Source organism: Onthophagus taurus, chromosome 8 (genome assembly GCF_036711975.1).
Source record: "Onthophagus taurus isolate NC chromosome 8, IU_Otau_3.0, whole genome shotgun sequence".
Classification (NCBI taxonomy): Eukaryota; Metazoa; Arthropoda; class Insecta; order Coleoptera; family Scarabaeidae; genus Onthophagus; species Onthophagus taurus.
In genome coordinates, this window is record NC_091973.1 from 5,121,678 (window position 1) to 5,144,268 (window position 22,591).

At 33.5% G+C, this 22,591-nt stretch overlaps 1 protein-coding gene across 5 annotated transcripts in view; it reads left to right on the top strand.

Moving 5' to 3' along the window:
• The window catches only part of LOC111425235 (Glial cell line-derived neurotrophic family receptor-like), a 109,966-nt gene extending 90,436 nt beyond the window's left edge, over positions 1 to 19,530 (top strand). For 3 of the 5 annotated variants that reach the window (XM_023059143.2, XM_023059141.2, XM_023059142.2), the window contains 11 exons: positions 1,835 to 1,979; positions 2,033 to 2,163; positions 2,316 to 2,558; positions 3,473 to 3,691; positions 4,302 to 4,542; positions 4,608 to 4,745; positions 9,066 to 9,271; positions 9,490 to 9,756; positions 10,220 to 10,284; positions 11,683 to 12,036; positions 17,051 to 19,530. In XM_023059143.2, coding sequence (XP_022914911.1) covers positions 1,835 to 1,979; positions 2,033 to 2,163; positions 2,316 to 2,558; positions 3,473 to 3,691; positions 4,302 to 4,542; positions 4,608 to 4,745; positions 9,066 to 9,271; positions 9,490 to 9,756; positions 10,220 to 10,284; positions 11,683 to 12,036; positions 17,051 to 17,389 — 2,348 coding nt within the window. In that variant the 3' untranslated portion in view covers positions 17,390 to 19,530. The remainder of the gene's footprint in view (positions 1 to 1,834; positions 1,980 to 2,032; positions 2,164 to 2,315; positions 2,559 to 3,472; positions 3,692 to 4,301; positions 4,543 to 4,607; positions 4,746 to 9,065; positions 9,272 to 9,489; positions 9,757 to 10,219; positions 10,285 to 11,682; positions 12,037 to 17,050) is intronic. The other 2 variants (XM_023059146.2, XM_023059147.2) reach the window with 2 other exon arrangements.
• Positions 19,531 to 22,591: the final 3,061 nt, after the last annotated feature.

The following is a 22,591-nucleotide window of genomic DNA, read 5'->3' on the forward strand; positions in this document are numbered from 1 at the left end:
TCTAAATTTACTGCGAAGCAGCCCAAATCAATACGAGAACCGTTGCTCTGAGCTTAATTGTCTTAAATTTTGCATCCGATCACCACAAAGACACGTGTTTCGATCGGGTTAATTATTCAACGCGATCGAAAGTGACGGTCTTTTTTTCACTCCCGTGACGTCCTGAATAATTTATCGGTAAATGGGAGATCGAATTCCAATGTCTCCGTCAGAATGCGACGTCTTTGTCGACCTCCGACCTCGCTTCCTCGGCGACAATAAAAAAATCTTCTTTTTTTGGGTAACGTGTCGTGAAGCTTGATGTAATCTGCCCTGATTCCGTTTTCAAACTTTTACCTTCAAAATTCTATTTAATATTTGTTCTATTAGAAACAATATCAAAGTTATAACTTAATTTTTAAGTAGACCGAAAACTTGTCTGTTAACAACGAAACTATCTTATTAAAATTACTAATTAATTAGTCCAGCAAAGGCTTAAATCTTTTGAACCTAATCGTTTGAGCTTTAAATTAAAATGTTGAACATGAAAGATCATCGCCCGAAAAGCTTTGTTTGCTTGTCTGCCTCTCTGTTTTCACGTTGAAATTTTCCCGTCCGAGGAAAGGAAAGCAAGTGCCTTTGAGTCGTTGACTTTAAAAATAGCCCAAAAATTACCTTTGAACTCGAAACTTGATTGTTTTATCACAGTGTCAGGCGTCGTTAGAGCTCACCTGACGTTGGCCGTTCGCGAGGAAAACGGTCTCGTCCCCCCACTTTTTTGTAAATCCCATTCGTTCGTGGCATGTGCGCCCCACGTTTTGGTTGAACGCATGTTCCCTTTGATACTTCTGTTTTAAAGACTGATAAACCAAGCGTATTTAGATAAAATAATTTATGCGCGAGCAAATTTCGCGTGACGTATCGTAACTAATTTCATATTCCTACCTTCTCCTACCTATAAGTTTAACCCCAAATGGCAGGTATTACCTCCTCTCGTAAACGCAAATCGCTTTTGTGTGAGCTTATCTTAAAATTACGAGGAATTTTTAAGTCATTGAACGAAAAATTATAAAATGTAAATAAATTGTAGCATGGTCCAAAATTAATGTCAAACGTAATTCGAAAATTATCACTGCTTGGTAGGTCTCTAGTTTCTTGAATTTTTCATGAAACACTTTACTGAAAGTTCCATCATCTCGTTTAATAACGTCGCTAAATAATTAAATAGATTCTTTTGATGGCTACTCCTTGAAATGACTTTAAAGTTTTTATAAGATTTTGGCCAACTAACTCTTTTTAATATAAATAAATTTCTTTATATTTTAAGATAAACCCCTCTTTATTAATTATTAATAAACTAGGAATTATTGCATAAATAATACGTCCCCATCAAATATACACACGATCGTTAGAAGTTCAGTTAAGGAGATCCAACTCTGGAAGGGCATAATCGGGAATACGGTAGGTTTCAAAATAACGAGGACCGAAGTTAATCTTTAAACTAAATAATGAATAATGCAAGTCGTGGTCGCAGGATAATGTTCTTTGCGGCAGTTCTCGAGGATCGTGTGGCCCTCGAGGGCGGCGGGACGAAGTTTCTAGTAATTAATTGCCGAGGGTTACAAATCTTAATTATTGTGTAATTCATACCACCACCGAAAGGTATAAATCAAATACGGCTAATTGTTTTCCTTTGTCCCGTCGGTGGTGTGATTTGTGTCGATAAAAACGAATGCCATCCCGATAGGTTTTGATGAGAGAATTTCCAATAATTCATACTTCGACATTAATTTGGAGCCATAAATATCAGTCCCTGCAAATGATATCGTCCGAAATGCGGTCGAATTCTTTCCAGAAAAAGATCCTTATCCGGTAGACGCCCTTCCAACCTGCAACCACGCGCTGTCGGTTTGCCAGCAAGAAAGAAAATGCTTGAAACTTTACGAAGACTTCAAGGCACACTGCAAAGTTCGAGAAAACAAGTGTCGAATGGAAGACAGGTTAGATTTTGGTCAATTTCCATGTCGGAAGCAAAGACTTGGTTATATTTCAGAGACCTCTGCCATGAATCTTGGGCGAACCTACGTAAGTCACCAATGTTTGGTTGTATTTGTCCTAACAACCATCACATGAAGAAGAGATGCGATCGCATATTCAGCATAGTGAACCACAATCCGTGTGTGGGTAAGTCCATCCTTCGGCCATCCTATTCACGCCCCGAGTCCACATATCAGCATGGATAACACTTTGAACGTCGCACCAGACAGACGATCACCGCCCAAAAAAGCACGCGCACACTGCCCGTCCTTCCTCAACCGGGTTTGTTTATGTTTCAGACATTCTCACGTTATCCCTTGGCCCCGACTCTACACCCGCCGACCCTGACCGGGCCTTCTTTCGGAACTTCTGGTCACCTCCCACGAACCTCTACCCGTACTTCTTGATCCCTCCTACAACGCACGCCAATGTTCATGCCTCCGGCACCTATCGCACGCATAGCACTGGCACAGGCATAGATTTCCACACCGTAGAGGAGACGCTCATCACCTCCTTACAGTATCCAGACTTCGACGAGACGGGTGAGAGCGACTTTTTCTACCATCTTCGGTTTTATCTTGCGTTTATTTTATTTATGGAAGAAGTTGAAGATATTTAACATGCTTTATTAATTCAACGTAGTTACGAAATCAACCCAACTACAGTGATTAACTATGTTATTCATTCACTCCCATCACTCCGAAGTTATATTCCTTTTCCAGTCTTCTGATAATCAATCTAACAAAAAATCGCATCAACTAAAACTAGAACTAATACTAACTTAGAAGACGTCTTCACTTTCTCAAAAGACTTAACCCGAAATAATTCTAAGTCTAGTGTTAGTTTTAGTACTAGTTGTAGTGCCGAGGAGCTACAATTAATGCCTCGGCTAAACTTTGCGGAAAATTTATGATTTCGCCCGGCTAAGTCGAGGTCGCTTGCGGCCGAGGTTCAATTAATATCATATCAACCTGAAACTAAGCAACACATTACATTTACAACGCATCGGCAGCAAGCTTCCTCGACTTTAATTAAAGTAGAAAATCTATGACTTCGCCCGCCTAAGCCGAGATCGTTATCCCGTAGCTCCACAGTTAATGCCATATCAACCCAAAATCGATCAACACATTGCGACGCTCCGACCGCAAGCGACCTCCACTAAATTTAGGGCAGAGAATGTATGACATCGCCCAATTAAGTCTATAATTCCAATAATTTTGTAATTTTTACCTTAAATGAAATTAGTTACTGAAGTTGGGTTTAAAGTTTAATCAACTTCTTCCAAATAGCACCAAATATATTGTTTTTGAACTCTCTATTTCTGGTGCGTTTCTTCAGTAACCGATGATAGCCTTCTAGCGCGCTGGTCTGTACTTTTTTGGTACTGTTCTCACTCGCGTATTAGAATAGTAGTCAATCAGCTAGCGAGGAACGTTTCAGTAAAAGATGATTTCAGCGTCGGACAACGCGTCTGCCTCATTTGACAACGGGCTAGGCAATTCCATAGTAGAAAACCCGCTAGTTGACGCGGCCAATGGGATAGAGGCGCACGCTAACAGCGACCACATTAGCGCGACCGTTCTCAGCAACAAAGGAAAATCAACAGCTCCAAACATCAGCCACTATGATGAGGAACAGAACGTCAGCGCCGCTGGTCATCAACAAAAATATTCAAGTAGGTATTGAAAACGGCGACGCCTCAATCATATCTCTTCTAATTAATCGGAATTATATATAAATTACTTAGAAGAGATGCGTTCGGTGAAGCATGTCGTTTTTTATTGAAATTTTTTTCCGGAATATGGATAGTTTTTTTTAATAAAGTACTGCAAGCAGAAGGAAGCTTACTTTCGAGAGTAGATTCGTCGGCGACGTATTCAACTTGTCGAGCTGAGAGAGCATGCAAACATTTTTTCCCTTCGATAGTCGTTAGCGTTTTTTCGAGATATTCCCCTTGTTTTTTTTGCCGTTTTGTCATCGTGCGTCAGCTCAAATAGGAATCAAAATTGCACAGGGTTATCTGCACTTGTTACCAAAGGCACTGGTAGTCAGATTTTTTTGCATGCGGTCTACAATTTTATTATGGGTTTTTAAAAATTTTTAAACTCTCTTTCCATTTTTTCTTTTCATTACGCGATTATCTTTATCCGAAAAAATCGCGAGAAATCAATAATTAATAATAAGAGATATTATTAAGACGACTATTCGAAATAATAAAATTCGTTTCTTCTGGATTTTCGATAACTTAATGTGGACAAAGGTTTGTTTAAAAGAATTAATTTTAGGCTCAACCGATCATGCTCGATCTGAGGCAAATGAAATGTCTCGGACGATATTTCAAAGTACATGCCACGTGGCGATGGAAAGTTGCAATGGGAACTACAATTGTAGAATGTCGCTGGCACCGATTTTGCATCATTGCGACATGTCGCGGTGTAACCGGAATTCGTGCATGGAGGCGTTGCAAGCTTTCTATAGAAAGCCGGGATTTCCTTGGAACATTGAGATCGCCTTTTGCCTCTGCAAGTAAGACCAGCACGACAAATCGTTTCTCCGAATCGAAACGACACCTTTCGCTTTTTACTTTATAGGAAGACCGACAACAAACTCGATACATGCATGATCGCTCAAGAAAAACTTCATCCTGTATGCGCACAAAGGATTGAGGGTGCACCCCAACCTACGTGTTTATCCCTCGCGGAAGCATGTAGAGAAAGCAAAGAATGCCGGTAAGTGTGTATAGCAGCGTTTCTCAACCTGTGGGGCGCGCCCCCCTAGGGGGGCGTCATAATTCTACATGGGGGGCGCCAACACATCAAAATGAAAAAAAAAGATAATTACTAATAAAAAATTAATGTCATTCTGACATTCCAAAAATTTAAGTAAGTACAGTACACATTTAAACTAATACACTCGTACTACTACCTATGTATTTAATTACTATAAATATGATTGTATCAGTAGGTACTGTCAAATGCCAAATGAAACAATAATAGACTCATCAGTACTAAATTAAAAGTAGCTGTAATGATTATAATTATTAGTGACTCCCTTGGGCCGGTCTCGCACAGCAAAGTTTTTCAAAAGAAGGTTTTATATTACAAATAGCCACTCTCAGTTCTTTGGTCTATATTCAGTCGAGTCCTATATTTTGTCTTTAAAGCAGCCACCGCAGAAAATCCGGCTTCACAAAGGTAGGATGTTGAAAATGGCAATAATATACGAAATGCTCTTGTTTTCACTGGAGAAAATGCATCATCCACTCCCGCCCAAAATTCAAAGAGAGTTTTATTACTAAATTCTCTCTATTACTAAATTTCGCTCCTTGCAGTAAAGTGTATGAAGATTTCTTCTTCTGCAGTTGAGAGACCTTCGTGAGTAGTTCGAAGCAAGAAAATACTTTTCAAAATTCTGTGCCAACATGGCTAAATGACTTTCTATTGTTACAAAAACAACTTTCACATACTGTTCTTCTTCCTTGTATGTTTTGACACACTCATTCACATTTGCAAACATTTCTAGTTTTTTTTGTTTCACATTTCTGCTCCACAGCTCCAAATTTCTACAGAATGCACTAACTTTATCACTGCTATCCAACATATGTGTGTTTGCTCCTTGGAGTTGTAGATTCAGGGTATTTAATTTCTCGAATATATAACCAATTTCATCACAAATAAAGCATCTCGAAACTTTTTGGCTTCCAGGCGGTTTTCCTCTTCTAGAAAAGTGTCAATTTCCTTTTTTAACTCTTACACGTTGTAGAAATTTCACACGTGATGGCCTCACAATAAAATAGCAACGTTGAATGTTCTCCTCCCATATATTTGCAAAGTGCATTAAAGATTCTTGATTTTACGGGTCTCATTTTTATATAAGTTACTACAGTTACAACCGTCGTTAGCACAATGTTGAGACCAGGACTCATTTCTTTGGAAACCAGAGCCTTTGTATGGATCATGCAATGTGTCCAGACACATTGCGGAGATTTTTCTTTCACAAGTGCTTATACGCTTTGGAATCTTCCAAATATTGTATAAGCACCATCGGTGCATATTCCAACGCAATTCTTCCACTCTATGTTTGCCTCATTAATAAAATTATTTAAAATATCAAACAAAGCAAGTGCTGTTGCTTTGAGTTCTATACGTTTGCAGAAAAGTAGTTCTTCACAAAATCAGACATAGGCAATTAAATGAGCGTCTTTATTGCTATCTGTTGCCTCGTCAAGGTGAATCGAAAACAATTTGTCACACAACTTTTCAAGAAGCTGATGCTGTAGAGTTCCGTTCAGATATAATGCGAAAAGAGCCGCTCGTAGAGGCATAAAATTGTACTAGAAACGACCTACATTCACGAGGCATTCAATCCAGGTTTTACCTGCTCTGTAGTGTTCAGTAGTGTTGTAAAAGTTCCGATCAGACAAGCAGGGTAATGTGATTTATGACCAAGATGACTGAATCACAAGGAAAAATTAAGAAAATAAATAGGTATAAGCAATCCATTTACTTTACACAATTCCTGTAGTAAATGAAAATAATTGCTAATAAGTAATACCCATTGTTCTCTATGCAACAGTGCAATCTGGTGGACATGGAATTAACTAATTTTTCGTTTCATCCTTGCCGCGAAACAATTCCCACACAACTGTAATGTTGCGGCGCAGACTCTCTACGTTGCGAATCGGAAAGTTGGCATTTTTATGGAACTGTTTTTCCACCAAAGCCGATAGATTTTCGATTGGGTTAAGATCCGGTGACCGCGCTGGCCAGGTTATTCGCCTAACCTCATTATGGTCGTCAAACCACTCCTGAACAATTCTTGAAGAATGAACGGGCGAATTGTCTTGTACTATCGTGATGATCCCTTCTGGATACCAGGTTCTTACTGATGGTATCAAAACATCCTCCAACATTCGAATGTATTCAATCGAATTAAATCTTCCTTTAATTTCAGTCAGTTCTCCCGGTCCATGAATGCTCATCCATCCCCAATAACCCAAGGAAACATATTGGATTGAACATGATTAGCATCATACCGAGTTCCATCCCTTCGCCATAGTAATTTTTTATGGTCGTCCGACGAACAGAAGATTTTCTCGTCTGTGAAGATGACTGATTCTCAATTATATTCAAGGTATTCACGGGCAAATCGTAACCGTGTTGTAGCCAATTGCTCCATAATTATGGGTTTTTTACAGCTACCCGGTTATGAATGCCTTTTGCATGCAATGCTCTCCGGATGGTAAGATTAGAACATTCCAGCCCTTGATTCTCGTTGATAATTGTGGACGTTCTAAATGGATTGGCGGTGACGTATTCAGCAATTCCCCTTCGTTGAGCATTATTAAGAATAAGTCTTCGGCCTGATCTAGAAGTTGTAAGGCCAACTTCCCCATTTTCTTCAAATCTTCCAATCCACCGATATATTTGACTCACCTATAGTAAGAATGCATCTATGTAATAATTATGTATTAAATACGAATGTTTTTATCAGTAAAAAATTGCAAATACCCTCGGAAAATTGAACTGAAAAGATTACCGTATAGGTTCGATTATCAGCCCCGCCCGATTCTAAGACGAACCCCATTTTCATGAACGATTGTTATAATAAAAAGGTAGGTATTTTTTTAAATTAAGACACGATTTTTACATAACTTAACGAAAATATACAGAAAATGTAATATGTATTTATTAACAAATTTCTCGAAATATTGTATGGGGTATTTTAAGACTCAGCCTATTGAAAGAAAGTGAATTTAAAAAGAAAAACGACAAACTTCAAAAAATGCCCAGACAAATTTGAAAAACGAGCATAAACGGTAATTGGTAGAACTTACTAATAAGCCTACACATTCGGCAATTTCCCGTTTATCTATTCCTTCTTGATGAAGTGACATAATTGCTCCTCTCGTAGTCAAACCTGACTCTCGTTGACCAAGAACACGAGTCATGTCGTATTAAACAAAACACAAATTTCAACTACAAAAATTTTTGTCATCTGGACATAAAATCACTTTTGCACACCCCCAAGAATTTTTATGACTGCCATAAATTCCAAAAAATTTCTAAGAAAGAAAGAAATTTTTGTCTTTAAAAAGGAAAAAGCCTTATTTTTAAAATAACATAAGAGATATTTATATTGGAAATAAATACACGCAATTTTGATATTCAATAATTCTATTTAAAATTTGAAGGAGAGTTTCATGAAGTTTTATTTATAAGTTATTAATTATATTACTGAGATTTTTATCTGACGTTTTATTTATAGAAATACTCTAAAATCATTTATTAGAGGAACATATAAAAAATTGTGTATATGTTGTGCTTAAAAATATTAAAAAAGATTTAAAATAAAATACAATTAACACCTTTAAAAAAAGAAGGGTGATCTATTCTTCAGCCCACTCCAAACTGGGACGGTTTTATCTCGATTTTACCCTCTTCCTTTAGTCTCAGAAATCGAGTTGAATAGAAACAAAAGATGTCTCCGTCTTCTTCCAGTACCAGCGTCATGTCGGAGCTAACAGCGGCCGATTCGCATTAATTCTGAACAGAGCTGTACATCTTCTGCTATATCACCAATTCGGCGGACAACAGTATAATTTGAAAGAGGTATGGATTGTAATTGTTTGGCAAAATTATCTCTAAACATAGTTTCTACAATCTCCATCGCAACTGGCAGAATAAGGTCTTCACCAATGGTGTGAGCCTTTTTTATATCTGGCTATTTTATATAATACTTTGTAAGAGGCAAGTAAAACTTTTTCGTTCACAAACAAAGGTTTTTTGCTGACTAATTTTAATTCAAAGAATTCTCGGGGCTTGTTAACGTACTCACTATGAAGTGTTTCCAAATGGCGTCTAAGTTTATTAGGTTTCATGCTGTTTGCTGCCAAAATTTTTAAATAAATGACGCAAAAGAAAGGTAGAGGGGCGCCATAAAAATTGTTATTGAAAATTGGGGCCCGAATACTGAAACGTTGAGAAACGCTGGTGTATAGAATAAAATTTACATTTCTTTGTTGGATTAATTCAAACAATATTTTCTAGATCACGTCTTGAATATTACGAGCAGTCCTGTGCGGTGGATAGCGTGACGAAAAAATGTGCCGGTTCGCCATCGGAATGTCGCCTTGCAATGTTGGGAATTCTTGGGACAGATCTCAGGACGACCTGTGCTTGTAAAGGAACGGATATGACACAGTTATACGAGTGTTTAGGATGGCAGAGGCTGCTCTGGGTTAATCCTTGCGTCGGTACGTACTCCGAAGTTGCGCAGGCCACAGTTGCGAAATTATGCAGCACCAATTTCGTGTAAATAACCACACGCGTTTACACGTTTTATTACGTTTTTGATACAGCACGGCCAGTTTTTCACGTTCGTAACGAATTAATTAATCACCTTAGGGCACCACAACCCGCGATATTCAATGAATGTGATATTGAGTGATACACATAATTGTATTTGTTTTAGTTGAATCTCAAAAAGATTTTCATATTAAAAAAGCTGCTGAACAAGCGTTATTATCGACTACTTTGGTACCTATCAAGATGACTACAACAGCTAGAGCAAGTTATACACTTGGAAGGGTTACTTTGGCGAGCGCAACCGTTTCGTCGTCGTTTTCAGGGGAAAATTCTCACCCAGAGTACTTACCGCAGCCCATAATACCAACACCAACGACTACTACAACCACAACTACCACGACAACCACCGTTGCGACAACCACCGTGCCACCGAGTGAGTTTTATTATTTTAATCCGCGCTTCAATAGACAATATAATTCTAATATATTTGATTAAAATGTAACTAAATTGTACATAGTATTAAGCTGATTAGTGGAAAGTTTGTGCATGCGCGACGACAAGTACTTGTCCTCTGTCAATTCGCGGTCAAATTAAACTTCAATACGGAAATATTGATCTCTAAGCTCTACGCTGGAGGTTCGCAACTAGAAACCACATTTGCGTCAAACTTCAAACAATTAAAAACATGGTTTCGACCAATCGGCATGATGAAAATCAATGAACGACTTATGAACTTTCGCGTCGATGCGTTTAATCTCAGTAAAAGCGTTTTCTGTTATTCGTCCCAAGGTTCGACTGCGACTTTATTACAACGACGACGTAGTAATTCAGACCCAAGCCGCTTAGTGCGTTTTAAACCAATTCTGTAATTTATCTTTTCTTTTCTTTTTTTACAGAGTTTTGCGTGGTTCAAAGGCCACAATTTCCCGATCAATACATCAAAGAAGGCAGCTTTAAACGAGTAAGTTAAATGCGTTAACTTGAATGGCTTTAAAAGGATTTTAAATGACCCGTGCATCATCTTTTCAACTTCTCTGGGACAAGTTTATCTATGATATTAAATTTTGCATAGTTAAATAGATTCAACGAGCGTCTTAAGTCCATATGGTGGTGGCAGATGATATATTGGACCACGATAATGCTGATGTACCATTTTCTGAACGGTCGGGGAAAGAACCTATTTACATAATGAAGTATTTTTTGCAATCCTTTCTAAAATAAATATTTTTTATGGTTAATTTATTAGAAACTAATTTCGAATTATAAGCTGTGAAACTATTAATGTCCTTTTATTTTAATAAATTAAACTTTTGGAACTTGTTTGCCTTTCTCGTTGGCAGTGGCTTAAAATAGAACATTGGATCGATTATTTTACGTGTACAACTGACTCCTAAATGGCTCGCCAAAATTCAGTTCAAACGTTCCCACCAAATTCTACTGAACTTTACGTTTTTTGTTGGTGTTTTTACAACCCGGCTTTTTTTTATTTACTGAACTTACTAATCAAATATTTCGCGCCATGTTCAACATTTATTTCTCAAAAAAAACTTTTATAAATAACATTAATTCCAATAAACTCCAATCTGTAACGCGTGCGAATAACACGTTTCGTTTCTTGGAAATTTTAATTAAGTTCACTTAGTCCGTCATTCTGTAAAACAGAAAACAAACCTTTTCAACTTCAAAATAATATTACGATCTTACAACCGGAAACTTTTATTAAGCACGTTCCAGACGTTAATTGTGCAGTCAGATCAAAATTTTTGCAATCTCGATTAATCAAAGGTTTCAGTGTAGTTTATTAATTTCGTGCAAATACAAACTACATTCGAGTAGTACTCCATACAGACCAATTTCCATAATTCCATAATAATTTTACTTCGTTCGCAGTAAGTAATTGGTATAGATCGTTTGAACGCTAACCGTACGTGTCACGTCATTCCTAAAGGTTTGATAAGAGGCAACAACGTCCAATTAGAGACGTGTTTGTACCTAAAGACACTGAACTATATCTAAATCTATATGTAGATATTTCCAAACATGGAAACAGTCTTCTTTGTTATGAGTTTAATTTAAAGGGGATTGTAGAGACGCTTGCGTTCTACTGATGACATACAAAATTAGACCTTATCGAGTATGACACGTGCCCGCATATATCAGCAGAAATTTTCGTTCAATATGCACCGGTTTGACAAACTTCGACTTCGTGGGGAAAAAAATTGAGACGCACCGAAAAAATTCGGCTGCACCACACTTTGCATAACTTAATTTACATTCATGAGTCATACTTGATACATTCAAATTTTGTACCGTCGTCTGTAGTTCCTTATTAAAACTCAACTTTGGACTCCGTTTCTAGATTTACCACGCTGACGAGTACGAATGTTCGGACGTGTGCGAATGCGAAATCGGAGAGAAATTATCGTGCAAGACGATATGCATAGATAGGATGCCCTGTAAGACCGAATTCGCGTTCTACAACCATGCAGCTCCGGCCTATCAAGCCTACAGGGGTCGTTGCCTCTGTTACTCGGGCCATTTCATCTGTATGAAACCCTTACCGACTGACTACAGCCTTCCACAAGGAGTCTACCTTTTTTTGGGTTACAGCGAAGTGGATGAAAGAGAACTAAATAAAAATCATACCCGAGTTACCGTTCAAAATATCGTTCACGTATTACAAGATTTCATTAAACAGGAAGCAGTTAACGGGGTAAGCGCCTTGATTTCAAATATATTTCAATAAAATACCTCTGTCCGCAAAATAATTATTATATTTCAATTCGATAAATGTATTTTTAACCAAAATATACAATTATTTTCGCATAGGGGTAAACCGGAAAATGAATTCCTGCATTAAAATTATACCCTCAAAAAAAAATGCGATTTATTTGTTTTTTTTTTACATTATCCGATTTTGCTTTTCTTTCACTTCCTTTATATATTTAGTTAAAATATTTGTAATTAGAAATTTTACATACTCAATAATCTATTTATTTTATTTTGGAGTTCTGTTTTAATAATTAATAAATAATATAAACCTAATTAATAAATAATTAAATATAAATATAAACCTAAAGATGCCTAAAATACTAAATTGTGTATCTTTACCAAGATATACATATATGAAATGATTTCGCCTCAAACCGCCTCAAGGTCGCTTGCGGGCGAGGCGCTAGATTTGATATATTAACACAAAAGCATCAGCTTTAGACGATTCTAGCGCCGAGGTTGCTTGCAGCCAAGTTATACCTGATTAGACAACACACATTACAGGACGTGACCACAAGAGACCTCGGTTTAGGTTAGGTTGAATCGGCTTGGGTTGGGTTGAAATATGTTGCTTTAGGTTAGGTTGTAATATTATTCAGAGCACTTCATAATCTCCATCCTAAATTCACACATTTTCATAAAAATCAAAGTCAATGCAAGTGATAAATAGAAAATATCAAAGTAACTTCTCACTTACCAACTTTATTTAAAAAATTTTCAGTCGTACATATTTCGGGATTAAAATCTCATCAGCGACAAGCTGTTAAAAAATAGAAATCACTTCAATATATATAAAAAAATCAATTAACACACTCATTAACACGTTCATTGCCAGACACGCGATATCGCGCGATGCGAGTTCTCACCAAACGGCGCGATATCGCGATATCATATGGAAAAAAAACTATGAAAAAAAGACGACTTGGCCACCACACGAAACTTCAATTTTTAGCTTGGCAATGAACGTGTTAAAGAATAAAATCAAAAAAATAAATTTACAAATGATTATCAAACATTCAACAATTTAAAAAGCATTTTTATAAATCAAAAAATTCAAAAATTTTCCATATTACTAACAATCTACATCTCAAGAGAACGTAGATAAAAATATATATACAGGATGCCCTATATATATGGTTAAAGGATACATTATTCTGAAGCGATTTTTCTAATAAAATTTGTTCGAAATGTTTATAATAACCGCACGGGAACTGTTTAAAAACGACCAATAGCAGATCGTAAATCAGACTCAGGTTCATAACTCGTTTCCCACGTATACTCACCAATAGATTCGACACGGAAAGAGAAATAAACTTTTTCGGTGAATCAAAGTCGTCCGCTATTGGATAATAGCGGATAACTTTAAACAGTTCCCGTGCGGTTATTATAAACTTACTGTTAGGAACTGTGGGAAAGTGTCCAATCCAATTAAAAAGTATTAATTTTCTGAACGAAGATTATGTTGTACTATTTTAAGAAATCTTCAAATCGGTAAAATATAATAAAAATATAATACAGTAATAAAACTGTAGTGTGATCTTGGGAGAAGAATAAACAACAAAATTCTTATTATTGATTGACATTATTATTCATAGATATTATAAGTTCTTTTTCTTAATTTAATGAATCTTTTTTCATAGGTAAATTACTTTAATTTTTTAGTTTTAATCAAATTTAATTCCTCAGATCATCTTTTACTAATTTATATATTTACTTTTTTTAACGTGGTTGATGACGCCATTAGTTTTTACCTTTATAAAATTTTTAACTTTTGTTTATCGATTTGAAGATTTTTAAAAAATAGTACCTTCAGAAAATTAATGTTTGTTAATGGGAATGAACATTTTCCCACGGTTCCTGACAGCAAGTTTTTATATATTTTTATATTTTTTTATATATTTTTATATACTTTTATATATTTTTATATATTTTTGTATTACTATATTATATTTTTACTATATCTTATCGATTTGAAGATTTTTTAAAATAGTACCTTCAGAAAATTAATGGTTTTTAATGGGATTGAACATTTTCCCACGGTTCCTGACAGTATGTTTTCTCTTTTTTCTATATTTTTCTTATATGTATATACATACTTTTATATATTTTTGTATTACTATATTATATTTTGACTATATCTTATCGATTTGAAGATTTTTTAAAATAGTACCTTCAGAAAATTAAGTTTTTTTAATGGGATTGAACATTTTCCCACGGTTCCTGACAATAAGTTTTCTCTTTTTTCTTTATTTTTCTTATATGTGTATATATATTTTTATAAATTTTTACATATTTTTATATATTTTTGAATTACTACATTATATTTTTACTATATCTTATCGATTTGAAGATTTTTTAAAACAGTACCTTCAGAAAATTAAGTTTTTTTTATTGGGATTGAACATTTTCCCACGGTTCCTGAGAGTAAGTTTTCTCTTTTTTCTTTATTTTTCTTATATGTGTATATATATTTTTATATATTTTTATAAATTTTTACATATTTTTATATATTTTTGAATTACTACATTAAATTTTTGCTATATCTTATCGATTTGAAGATTTTTTAAAACAGTACCTTCAGAAAATTAAGTTTTTTTAATGGGATTGAACATTTTCCCACGGTTTCTGACAGTAAGTTTTCTCTTTTTTCTTTATTTTTCTTATATGTGTATATATATTTTTATATATTTTTATAAAGTTTTACATAGTTTTATATATTTTTGAATTACTACATTATATTTTTACTATATCTTATCGATTTGAAGATTTTTTAAAATAGTATCTTCAGAAAATTAAGTTTTTTTAATGGAATTGAACATTTTCCCACGGTTCCTGACAGTAAGTTTTCTCTTTTTTCTTTATTTTTCTTATATGTATATATATATTTTTATAAATTTTTATAAATTTTTATAAATTTTTATAAATTTTTATAAATTTTTATAAATTTTTATAAATTTTTATAAATTTTTATAAATTTTTATAAATTTTTATAAATTTTTATAAATTTTTATAAATTTTTATAAATTTTTACATATTTTTATATGTTTTTGAATTACTACATTATATTTTTACTATATCTTATCGATTTGAAGATTTTTTAAAATAGTACCTTCAGAAAATTAAGTTTTTTTAATGGGATTGAACATTTTCCCACGGTTCCTGACAGTAAGTTTTCTCTTTTTTTCTTTATTTTTCTTATATGTGTATATATATTTTTATATATTTTTATATATTTTTATATATTTTTATATATTTTTATATATTTTTATATATTTTTATATATTTTTATATATTTTTATATATTTTTATATATTTTTATATATTTTTATATATTTTTATATATTTTTATATATTTTTATATATTTTTATATATTTTTATATATTTTTATATATTTTTATAAATTTTTATAAATTTTTACATATTTTTATATATTTTTGTATTACTACATTATATTTTTACTATATCTTATCGATTTAAAGATTTTTAAAATAGTACCTTTAGAAAATTAATGTTTTTTATGGGATTGAACATTTTCCCACGGTTCCTGACAGTATGTTTTCTCTTTCTTCTTTATTTTTCTTATATGTATATACAGGCTGTCCCGTATCTTTCGCATCACAGCATTATACGGTTGAAGGATGCATTATTCTGAAGCGATTTTTCTAATAAAATTTCAACCCTGTATATATTTTATATATATATATATTGTTTTATTGAAATGGTTTATATTTTTTAACAGTTTGTCGCTGATGATGGGATTCTAATCTATTCTAATCCTTGGGAATCCTTGGGAAGGATTCTAATCTAAAAAGTTAATTTGATATTTAATAAATAGAAATATTGACAAAACTGTATAAAAAAATTTCCTTAGGATAAAAAAAAATCCTAAGACCTAAACCTTAAAAAAATCTAATTTAATTAATAAAATTTAATTTCAAAATCTGAGAGAATGTATAATGTAATAACATATTTAATATATAATAATAAAATATGGGGATTACCAAATATGAAAATTGGAAAGGAAAATTCCTTCACACTTGAGTTGGGAACATTAAAAAGGTTATAACATTTCCGATATGATTCATAATAAAAGACGATTAAATTTTGAATTGGAATTTGAAGGCCACTCATAATCGCAGCAGTACTATTCATAATTGATGATTAATATGTATATTTTTAATTTTTAATTCCTTATATAAAAAAATGAGTATTTAGAAAATGATATTATTATGAAAGTGGTACAATAACGGGTTGGAAAATTGCGTTGCACTTGAGTTGGGAGGTTCTAAATGTTAAATGGGGCAAATTTGGCATAACGCGTTTAACGGGAGGGCAGTATGGAAGTTTCCTCAGTTTTGTATATCCAAGTTAAATTGAAACAATCAACTAATTAAATTTTTCCCTCCGGTCGAAATTTTGAATTTCCTTCCGTCAGGGTTGCCCCGGAGGCGGTCGCTCTCGCTCTTCATATTGTAATCCTGACATTTCGGGCATCGGATTCTGGGTCTCTTAGCAATTTTATAATAGCAACAAATTTCTGCGCCCAGCTCTAACGCTTGTACGGGCGCGGCTGTTGCTTTTAACTCTGGATAGGGAATAGCTAATCAAAGCTGTTAATATTTAAGCAAAGGTATGTCGTCGTGTCAATTTGCATATTTACTAAAATTTGAATATTTTACCCCGAAATGTCATATAGTTTTAAACTTTTCCTTATCGCGAGTACCAGTTTTTATTTACTTTTCATTTATTTGCTTTCTATTAGTTTGTGTTTACGTCAGTTTTAAATTTTATTTACAATCCTTTTTAAATAAGTATTACGATTTATTTATTTGACTTTATTTTCGTTTATTTGTGATTTTCGAAACTACTCCGATTTATTTCTGTCGAGGCAGGTTCTTAAATTATAAACTTCACAACTTTTGCAAACTCCCCGCTATAGGACTGACCCTTTCAGACGCTGTGCAACTTGGAACTCTTCAATACGACGCGAGAAAATGTCATCATCGTGGGCAAGCTGAACGAGCAAGTTGATTACGCCATGTTGTCGCCGTCTGACAGTCTAACAAAGGAGAAGGAAGAGTGCGCGGAGCTGATGGAGACGATCGGAGATCGGATAAATTCGAGGAATCCGGACTTCATCTCTCATCTCTTATTGTCGATATTTAAAATGGCGGAGGTAGAAATCGTTCAAGTGGAGCCCGTCTCCAAGGCGTCTACGCGACCACAACTAAGCTGCCTCATATTAATTGGGGTCGCATTCACGACTTATAGAAACTTGCGAGGCGTTTCGTGACACAAAAGACTGTAAAAATGCTGTACGTGTAAGCACAATTAAATACATATCGTTTTACAATGAATTAATTGAAAAAAAAGAGAATTAAAAAAAAATTATAAAAGAATTAAACGAAATAAACGTATTTCTGACAAAAAAACAAAACCATGTACATATCATATATATGTTGACTGTTGTTAATGATAACTAACGATTAAAAAAACGTTGTAGAGGATAGTTAGATATGTATATGCTGTAGTGAGTACCGTAAACGTTGCTCAGCTCATATCTGTCCAAACTCACGAGACGACGTTTTCCTTCTAAACCTTTCTTCTTAATTTTAATTATTTAATTTATTTAATAATTTATTAATAAAAAGTTAGGTCCTTTCGCATTCGAGATCATGTACAATCTAAAAATGTCTTCCCAGAGTTATGCTACACCGAATAACTCCGAATGCCGTGACATCTAAACTTATTTTTTAAAACGAAAAAAATATATATAGGCGTTTCCGATGTTGATCTGACAGTCTTTCATTTCGTATACGAACCATCTTCAAAAATAACAAAAATATATATGTGGTGTTACACTTAAGAATGAGCTTAATCGAAAAGTAACTCTCGTTCTATTCACTTTGTAACGCAAAGACTAGATGAGATCAACATACGATCGACGAGGCAAAGAAAGATTGTCTAGGCATACGTAATAAGAATATGCATATCATAATAGCTTTAAATTCAATATTATTTTAAAAAATAATCCTTTAAAACATCGATTAGAAAGATGTTTTGAAGGATTATCATAGTTTGACGATAATTTAAACGATAATTATCGTTTACGTTGAAATCCAAAATAAAATAAAATAAACGACTGACTCACGACATATCGTTCATACAGATAAGTTAAAAAAATAAAAATGAAGAAACATAGTGGTTATTAGCGTTTTACGATGAGAAAATGAACTTAAATAAAGTATATTCAACAAAAAAAATTTGAAAATTAATCGTATTTTCCATTTCCATTGGGACGTACAAAGTTAACGCGTGGAAAGTTTTGGTCGTCAATAAATCCAAATTAAAGTTCACACAAATTAAAAAAAAAATTGTTTATTTTTTTTATTGAATATACTACATACTACATATTCGAATAAATAAACGATGAAATGTCGTTTAAGGAAGCTAATTGTAATAAATAAATCGAGACACGATTACACAAACATACACGTACACACAAACATACAGAAACTGGACCGAAACACATTGGTAGGCCGCACACGATAGGACACGTTGTTAAATAAACACTATATGCTTAATTGTTATATAAAAAATAAAGGAGGAGTATAGTACGCAAGCACGTTTGAACCTGTGAATGATGTAAAATATTATAATAAAAATCCCTTTTGATAGCGAAATATTTTTACAAAAAAAAAATGTTTTATAGTCGTTTTGTTATCGAGCGTGATGAATTAGAGAGCTTCTATAACGTACTTACAACGTAACTGTTTCGTCGTTTCTAAGCTGTTTACCAATTTAAGTAAAGTTGCGTTATTCATTTTGAGACGATTAATATGAATGTCTTAAAACAGAATAAAACAACTCTAAGTAGTGTATTAAAAAAATTAAAAAAATGTATCAATTGCTTCGTAGGTGAAACCCGTCCACGATTTTTGCTTTATCCATTTTTTTTGGTTCTCTCGTGCATGTGTTGTGCTGTAAACGGCGTTTAGTTGTACCACGAGATAAAAAATAAAAAAAATATGTTACTCAATGTAACACCAAATTGTACATTTTAGGGGCGTTCAGTTCAAAGAATTAATAGGGTAATTAGTTTTAACGATCTTAACGATAATTAAGAGAAATCCAGTCGAGGGTTGACTTAGCCAAAAAAAAAAAAAAAGTAATAAACGATCGTCTAGTCTAGTCGAAACCACTTTACAATAGCTTGGAAAACCCCGATGTGCTTCAAATTGCTGTAAAAAACAATACAATAAATGTAAGAGGAACTGTGCTTCATGTCATAGTTAAAATATATTAAACGGTATAAACATTATTCAGTTAAGAGCAATAACGAACGTTTTGAAACAAGGAAACGTTCATTTACGTTTTATGTACTCGATTTCACTATACTTAGATAATATGTGAAATAAAATTGTTATAAAATTATTGGTTTGTTTTAATTTATTACCTATACTAGTTGTCATGATGCAGACTTGATGGAAACGTAATACATATATACAGGGTGATTCTCAACCTATATCAGTGTTGCTCAACCTTGCAGTATTCAGTACCTTTCTTTTTCATAAAATAATAAAATTTTGGATTTACCACTACTAAAATAAATGAAGAAGAAATATATATGTGCGTCATTTGTTTAAAAATTTTGAATCCTAATAAACTTGGAAACACTTCATTCTTTGAATTAAAATTAAAATCGTATGAAGAGCAAACATCATTCTTCAAAAAACCTTTGTGAACGAAAAAACTTATAAAATAAAATAGCCAGATGTTAAAAGGCCCACACCATTGGTGAACACTTTATTGTGCCAGCTGCAATGGAGATTGTAAAAACTATGTTTGGAGATAATTTTGCCAAACAATTGCAATCCATACCTCTTTCAAATAATAATAATAATATCTTTATTTCCATAGGCTGTACAGCATCAGAAATTGTCATTGCTCTAATGATTACAAAAGATAGTCAGTACAATACGTACTTTCGTCATCTCACAGCAAACATGCACAGCGAAAATACAAAAAACAATCACAAAAGGAAACAAAACAAATTACTGCAATTATCTGTCATCGTCGTGGTCCCATTCCGTGTTTAGTAAATATTCCCCCACTGAGTAAAAGCATTTGGATGTAAGGAAGATTTTCAATTTATACTTAAAACGGTTGAAATCAAGCCTCTTAAATGTTATCGGCAAACGATTGTATAAGCGAATCATCATATCGTCTGTGAAGTTCTAATACCTTGTAACAATAAAAACATTTTTTTTCAGTAGACATAAAAGACGTTTTATATTAAACTGGGAAAGTATTTCTTTGTTTATTTTGAAACTGTCAGTTACACAAGGGCTTAGATACAAACATATGATTTTTAATTTTTTAGTAAATATTGTATATTAAAATTTCCAGTGGCTTACGAGTGATTAGCTTTAGATTTTTGTCAAATTTGTGGGTTAGGATGTATTATATTATTTTTACAGAAATAAAACACTATTTAGGAAAAACTACTTTTATTAGTTATTACGAATCAATAAATTCTCTAAAAAATTTTACTCTGAATCATGTTTTAAGCTGTCATAAAAACTATGACAGTCAGTAGGTATTACTGACTTTAACAGCTGCAAATGTTGCCATTTTTGAAATTTTATTTTTCGTTTCTCTTTATACATTTGTGGCCATTCTACCATTTGAGAAACAGGTTTTTGTCGTTATGGAAGTTCTCGCCATTCAACATCAAAATCCAATTTGTAATAAATGTTTCCATTCGGCAAATATTGGAGAGCTCTAATATCGGTGACCACAGGATCATTCGTGACCTTAAAGGGAAAATGACAGGCAGTTATAAAGAATGTTTCATAGTATTACTAATTTTTACCTTTCCAGGTCTAATAGATGCATATCTTTGATATTTCTTGATTGAGTAATCTTTAAAATTAAAATATTGCATACATTTAACTTCATATGGAAAGGGCTTCATTCTTGCTTCCTTTGTTATTCGTAGATAATCACTAGGTAAATGAATGTCTCGTCCTTTTAATTTCCTTTCGATGCAGCTGTGAACTGAGTCGCATTCCATTTGTGTGTGTCCAACTTCGAGAAATTTTTGAATAGTTTCTATGTTATTATTTACAGAATAGTTTAATAATGCATTTGCTATAATATTATTTCTATTTTGGTAAGTACATCCATCACTGTAAATTATAATTGGTCCAGATTCATTCTGACAGTCTGTTGTTAGGTATTCCATAATGCAAGAAGCAAAAGTCGATGCAGTCATATCTGCTTCAGTTTCACTAAACCAAAAACACTTTGCCTCATGCGTTACTACATTATAAACTGTAAAATTGTGACAACACAGTTTTAACTTAAAAAATATTGTGCTGGCTTGGACATACGGACACACTTTTACAGCTTGTAAATCCATTGTTAAAACCCGACCTTTTTTGTTCATTTTTGCTTCTTCCTTATCTCTCTTTTTTTCTTCACGAGCCCTTTCTTTTTTACGTCTGTGCGTATTCCATTCTTTGTCTGATAATTGACCAACTTCATGTTTTGTGCACAAATCAACAAGTTCATAGAATAAAACATTTTGCTAAAAATTGTTCTCGACAGGGTTACTTTGTTTTCTTCTTTGCACTTAATTTCGTATAACTTAAATAATTGATTTAGGCTCCGGATTACCGTTTCTAAATACAATTTACTTGAATTTGAACGTCCATAATGTGAAGGCAACTTTGGTAAACATACAAAAAATTCTTTTAGTAACCTCTTATCTTCCACCTTGTCCTGTCGAGTGGTTCGTTTGTTTGATTTGTAGGTCAAATGGAAGCTAGAAGTCATACCGTAACATCCCAATCATGAACGGAATATTCACCTATAGCAAGTGTTTGAAGAAAAATTTGTTTACAAACTTGCACTTTGTTCATATTTATTGTTAGAAAATATTTTAAGGAATATTTTCGCCTACTCTCAAAGCTTTTAGTATACGTTCTTTTTGTGACAGTTTTTTCTATGTGATTGAATACAAACACTTTTCGTTGATCCCAATTCATTTCACTCCAGAATTTAGTAAATATGGCATTGCGCTGAACGTCATTAATTTCTAAACAATTCCTGGATTTTACTCTAAGGCACTCTTTTGATTTGCAAGAAGAACCCATTTTTCTGGCTTCTTTTGGGACATTCTGTTTTACTTTACCTTCTTTAGTTCTGCTGTACCCCATGTACGCTTTTCCTTCCATTCGGCTCCTTTTTGCAGAATTTTTTGCCCATTTATCAGGTTGAGCAGTAATACTTCTTTTCCTTCCTTCCGTTATATTGCCATGATTGATATCATTTTCTGTTAATGTCTCATTTTCCTTTTTAGGTTCGTAGTCATCGTCATTAAAATCATTGTTAACACATTCTTCGTCTTTTCGTGCATCTAGCTCCAACATTTGAACATCTCTTAAATCCTCAATTATAATATTTTCAACAGGTTCTCTAGCTTCAAATT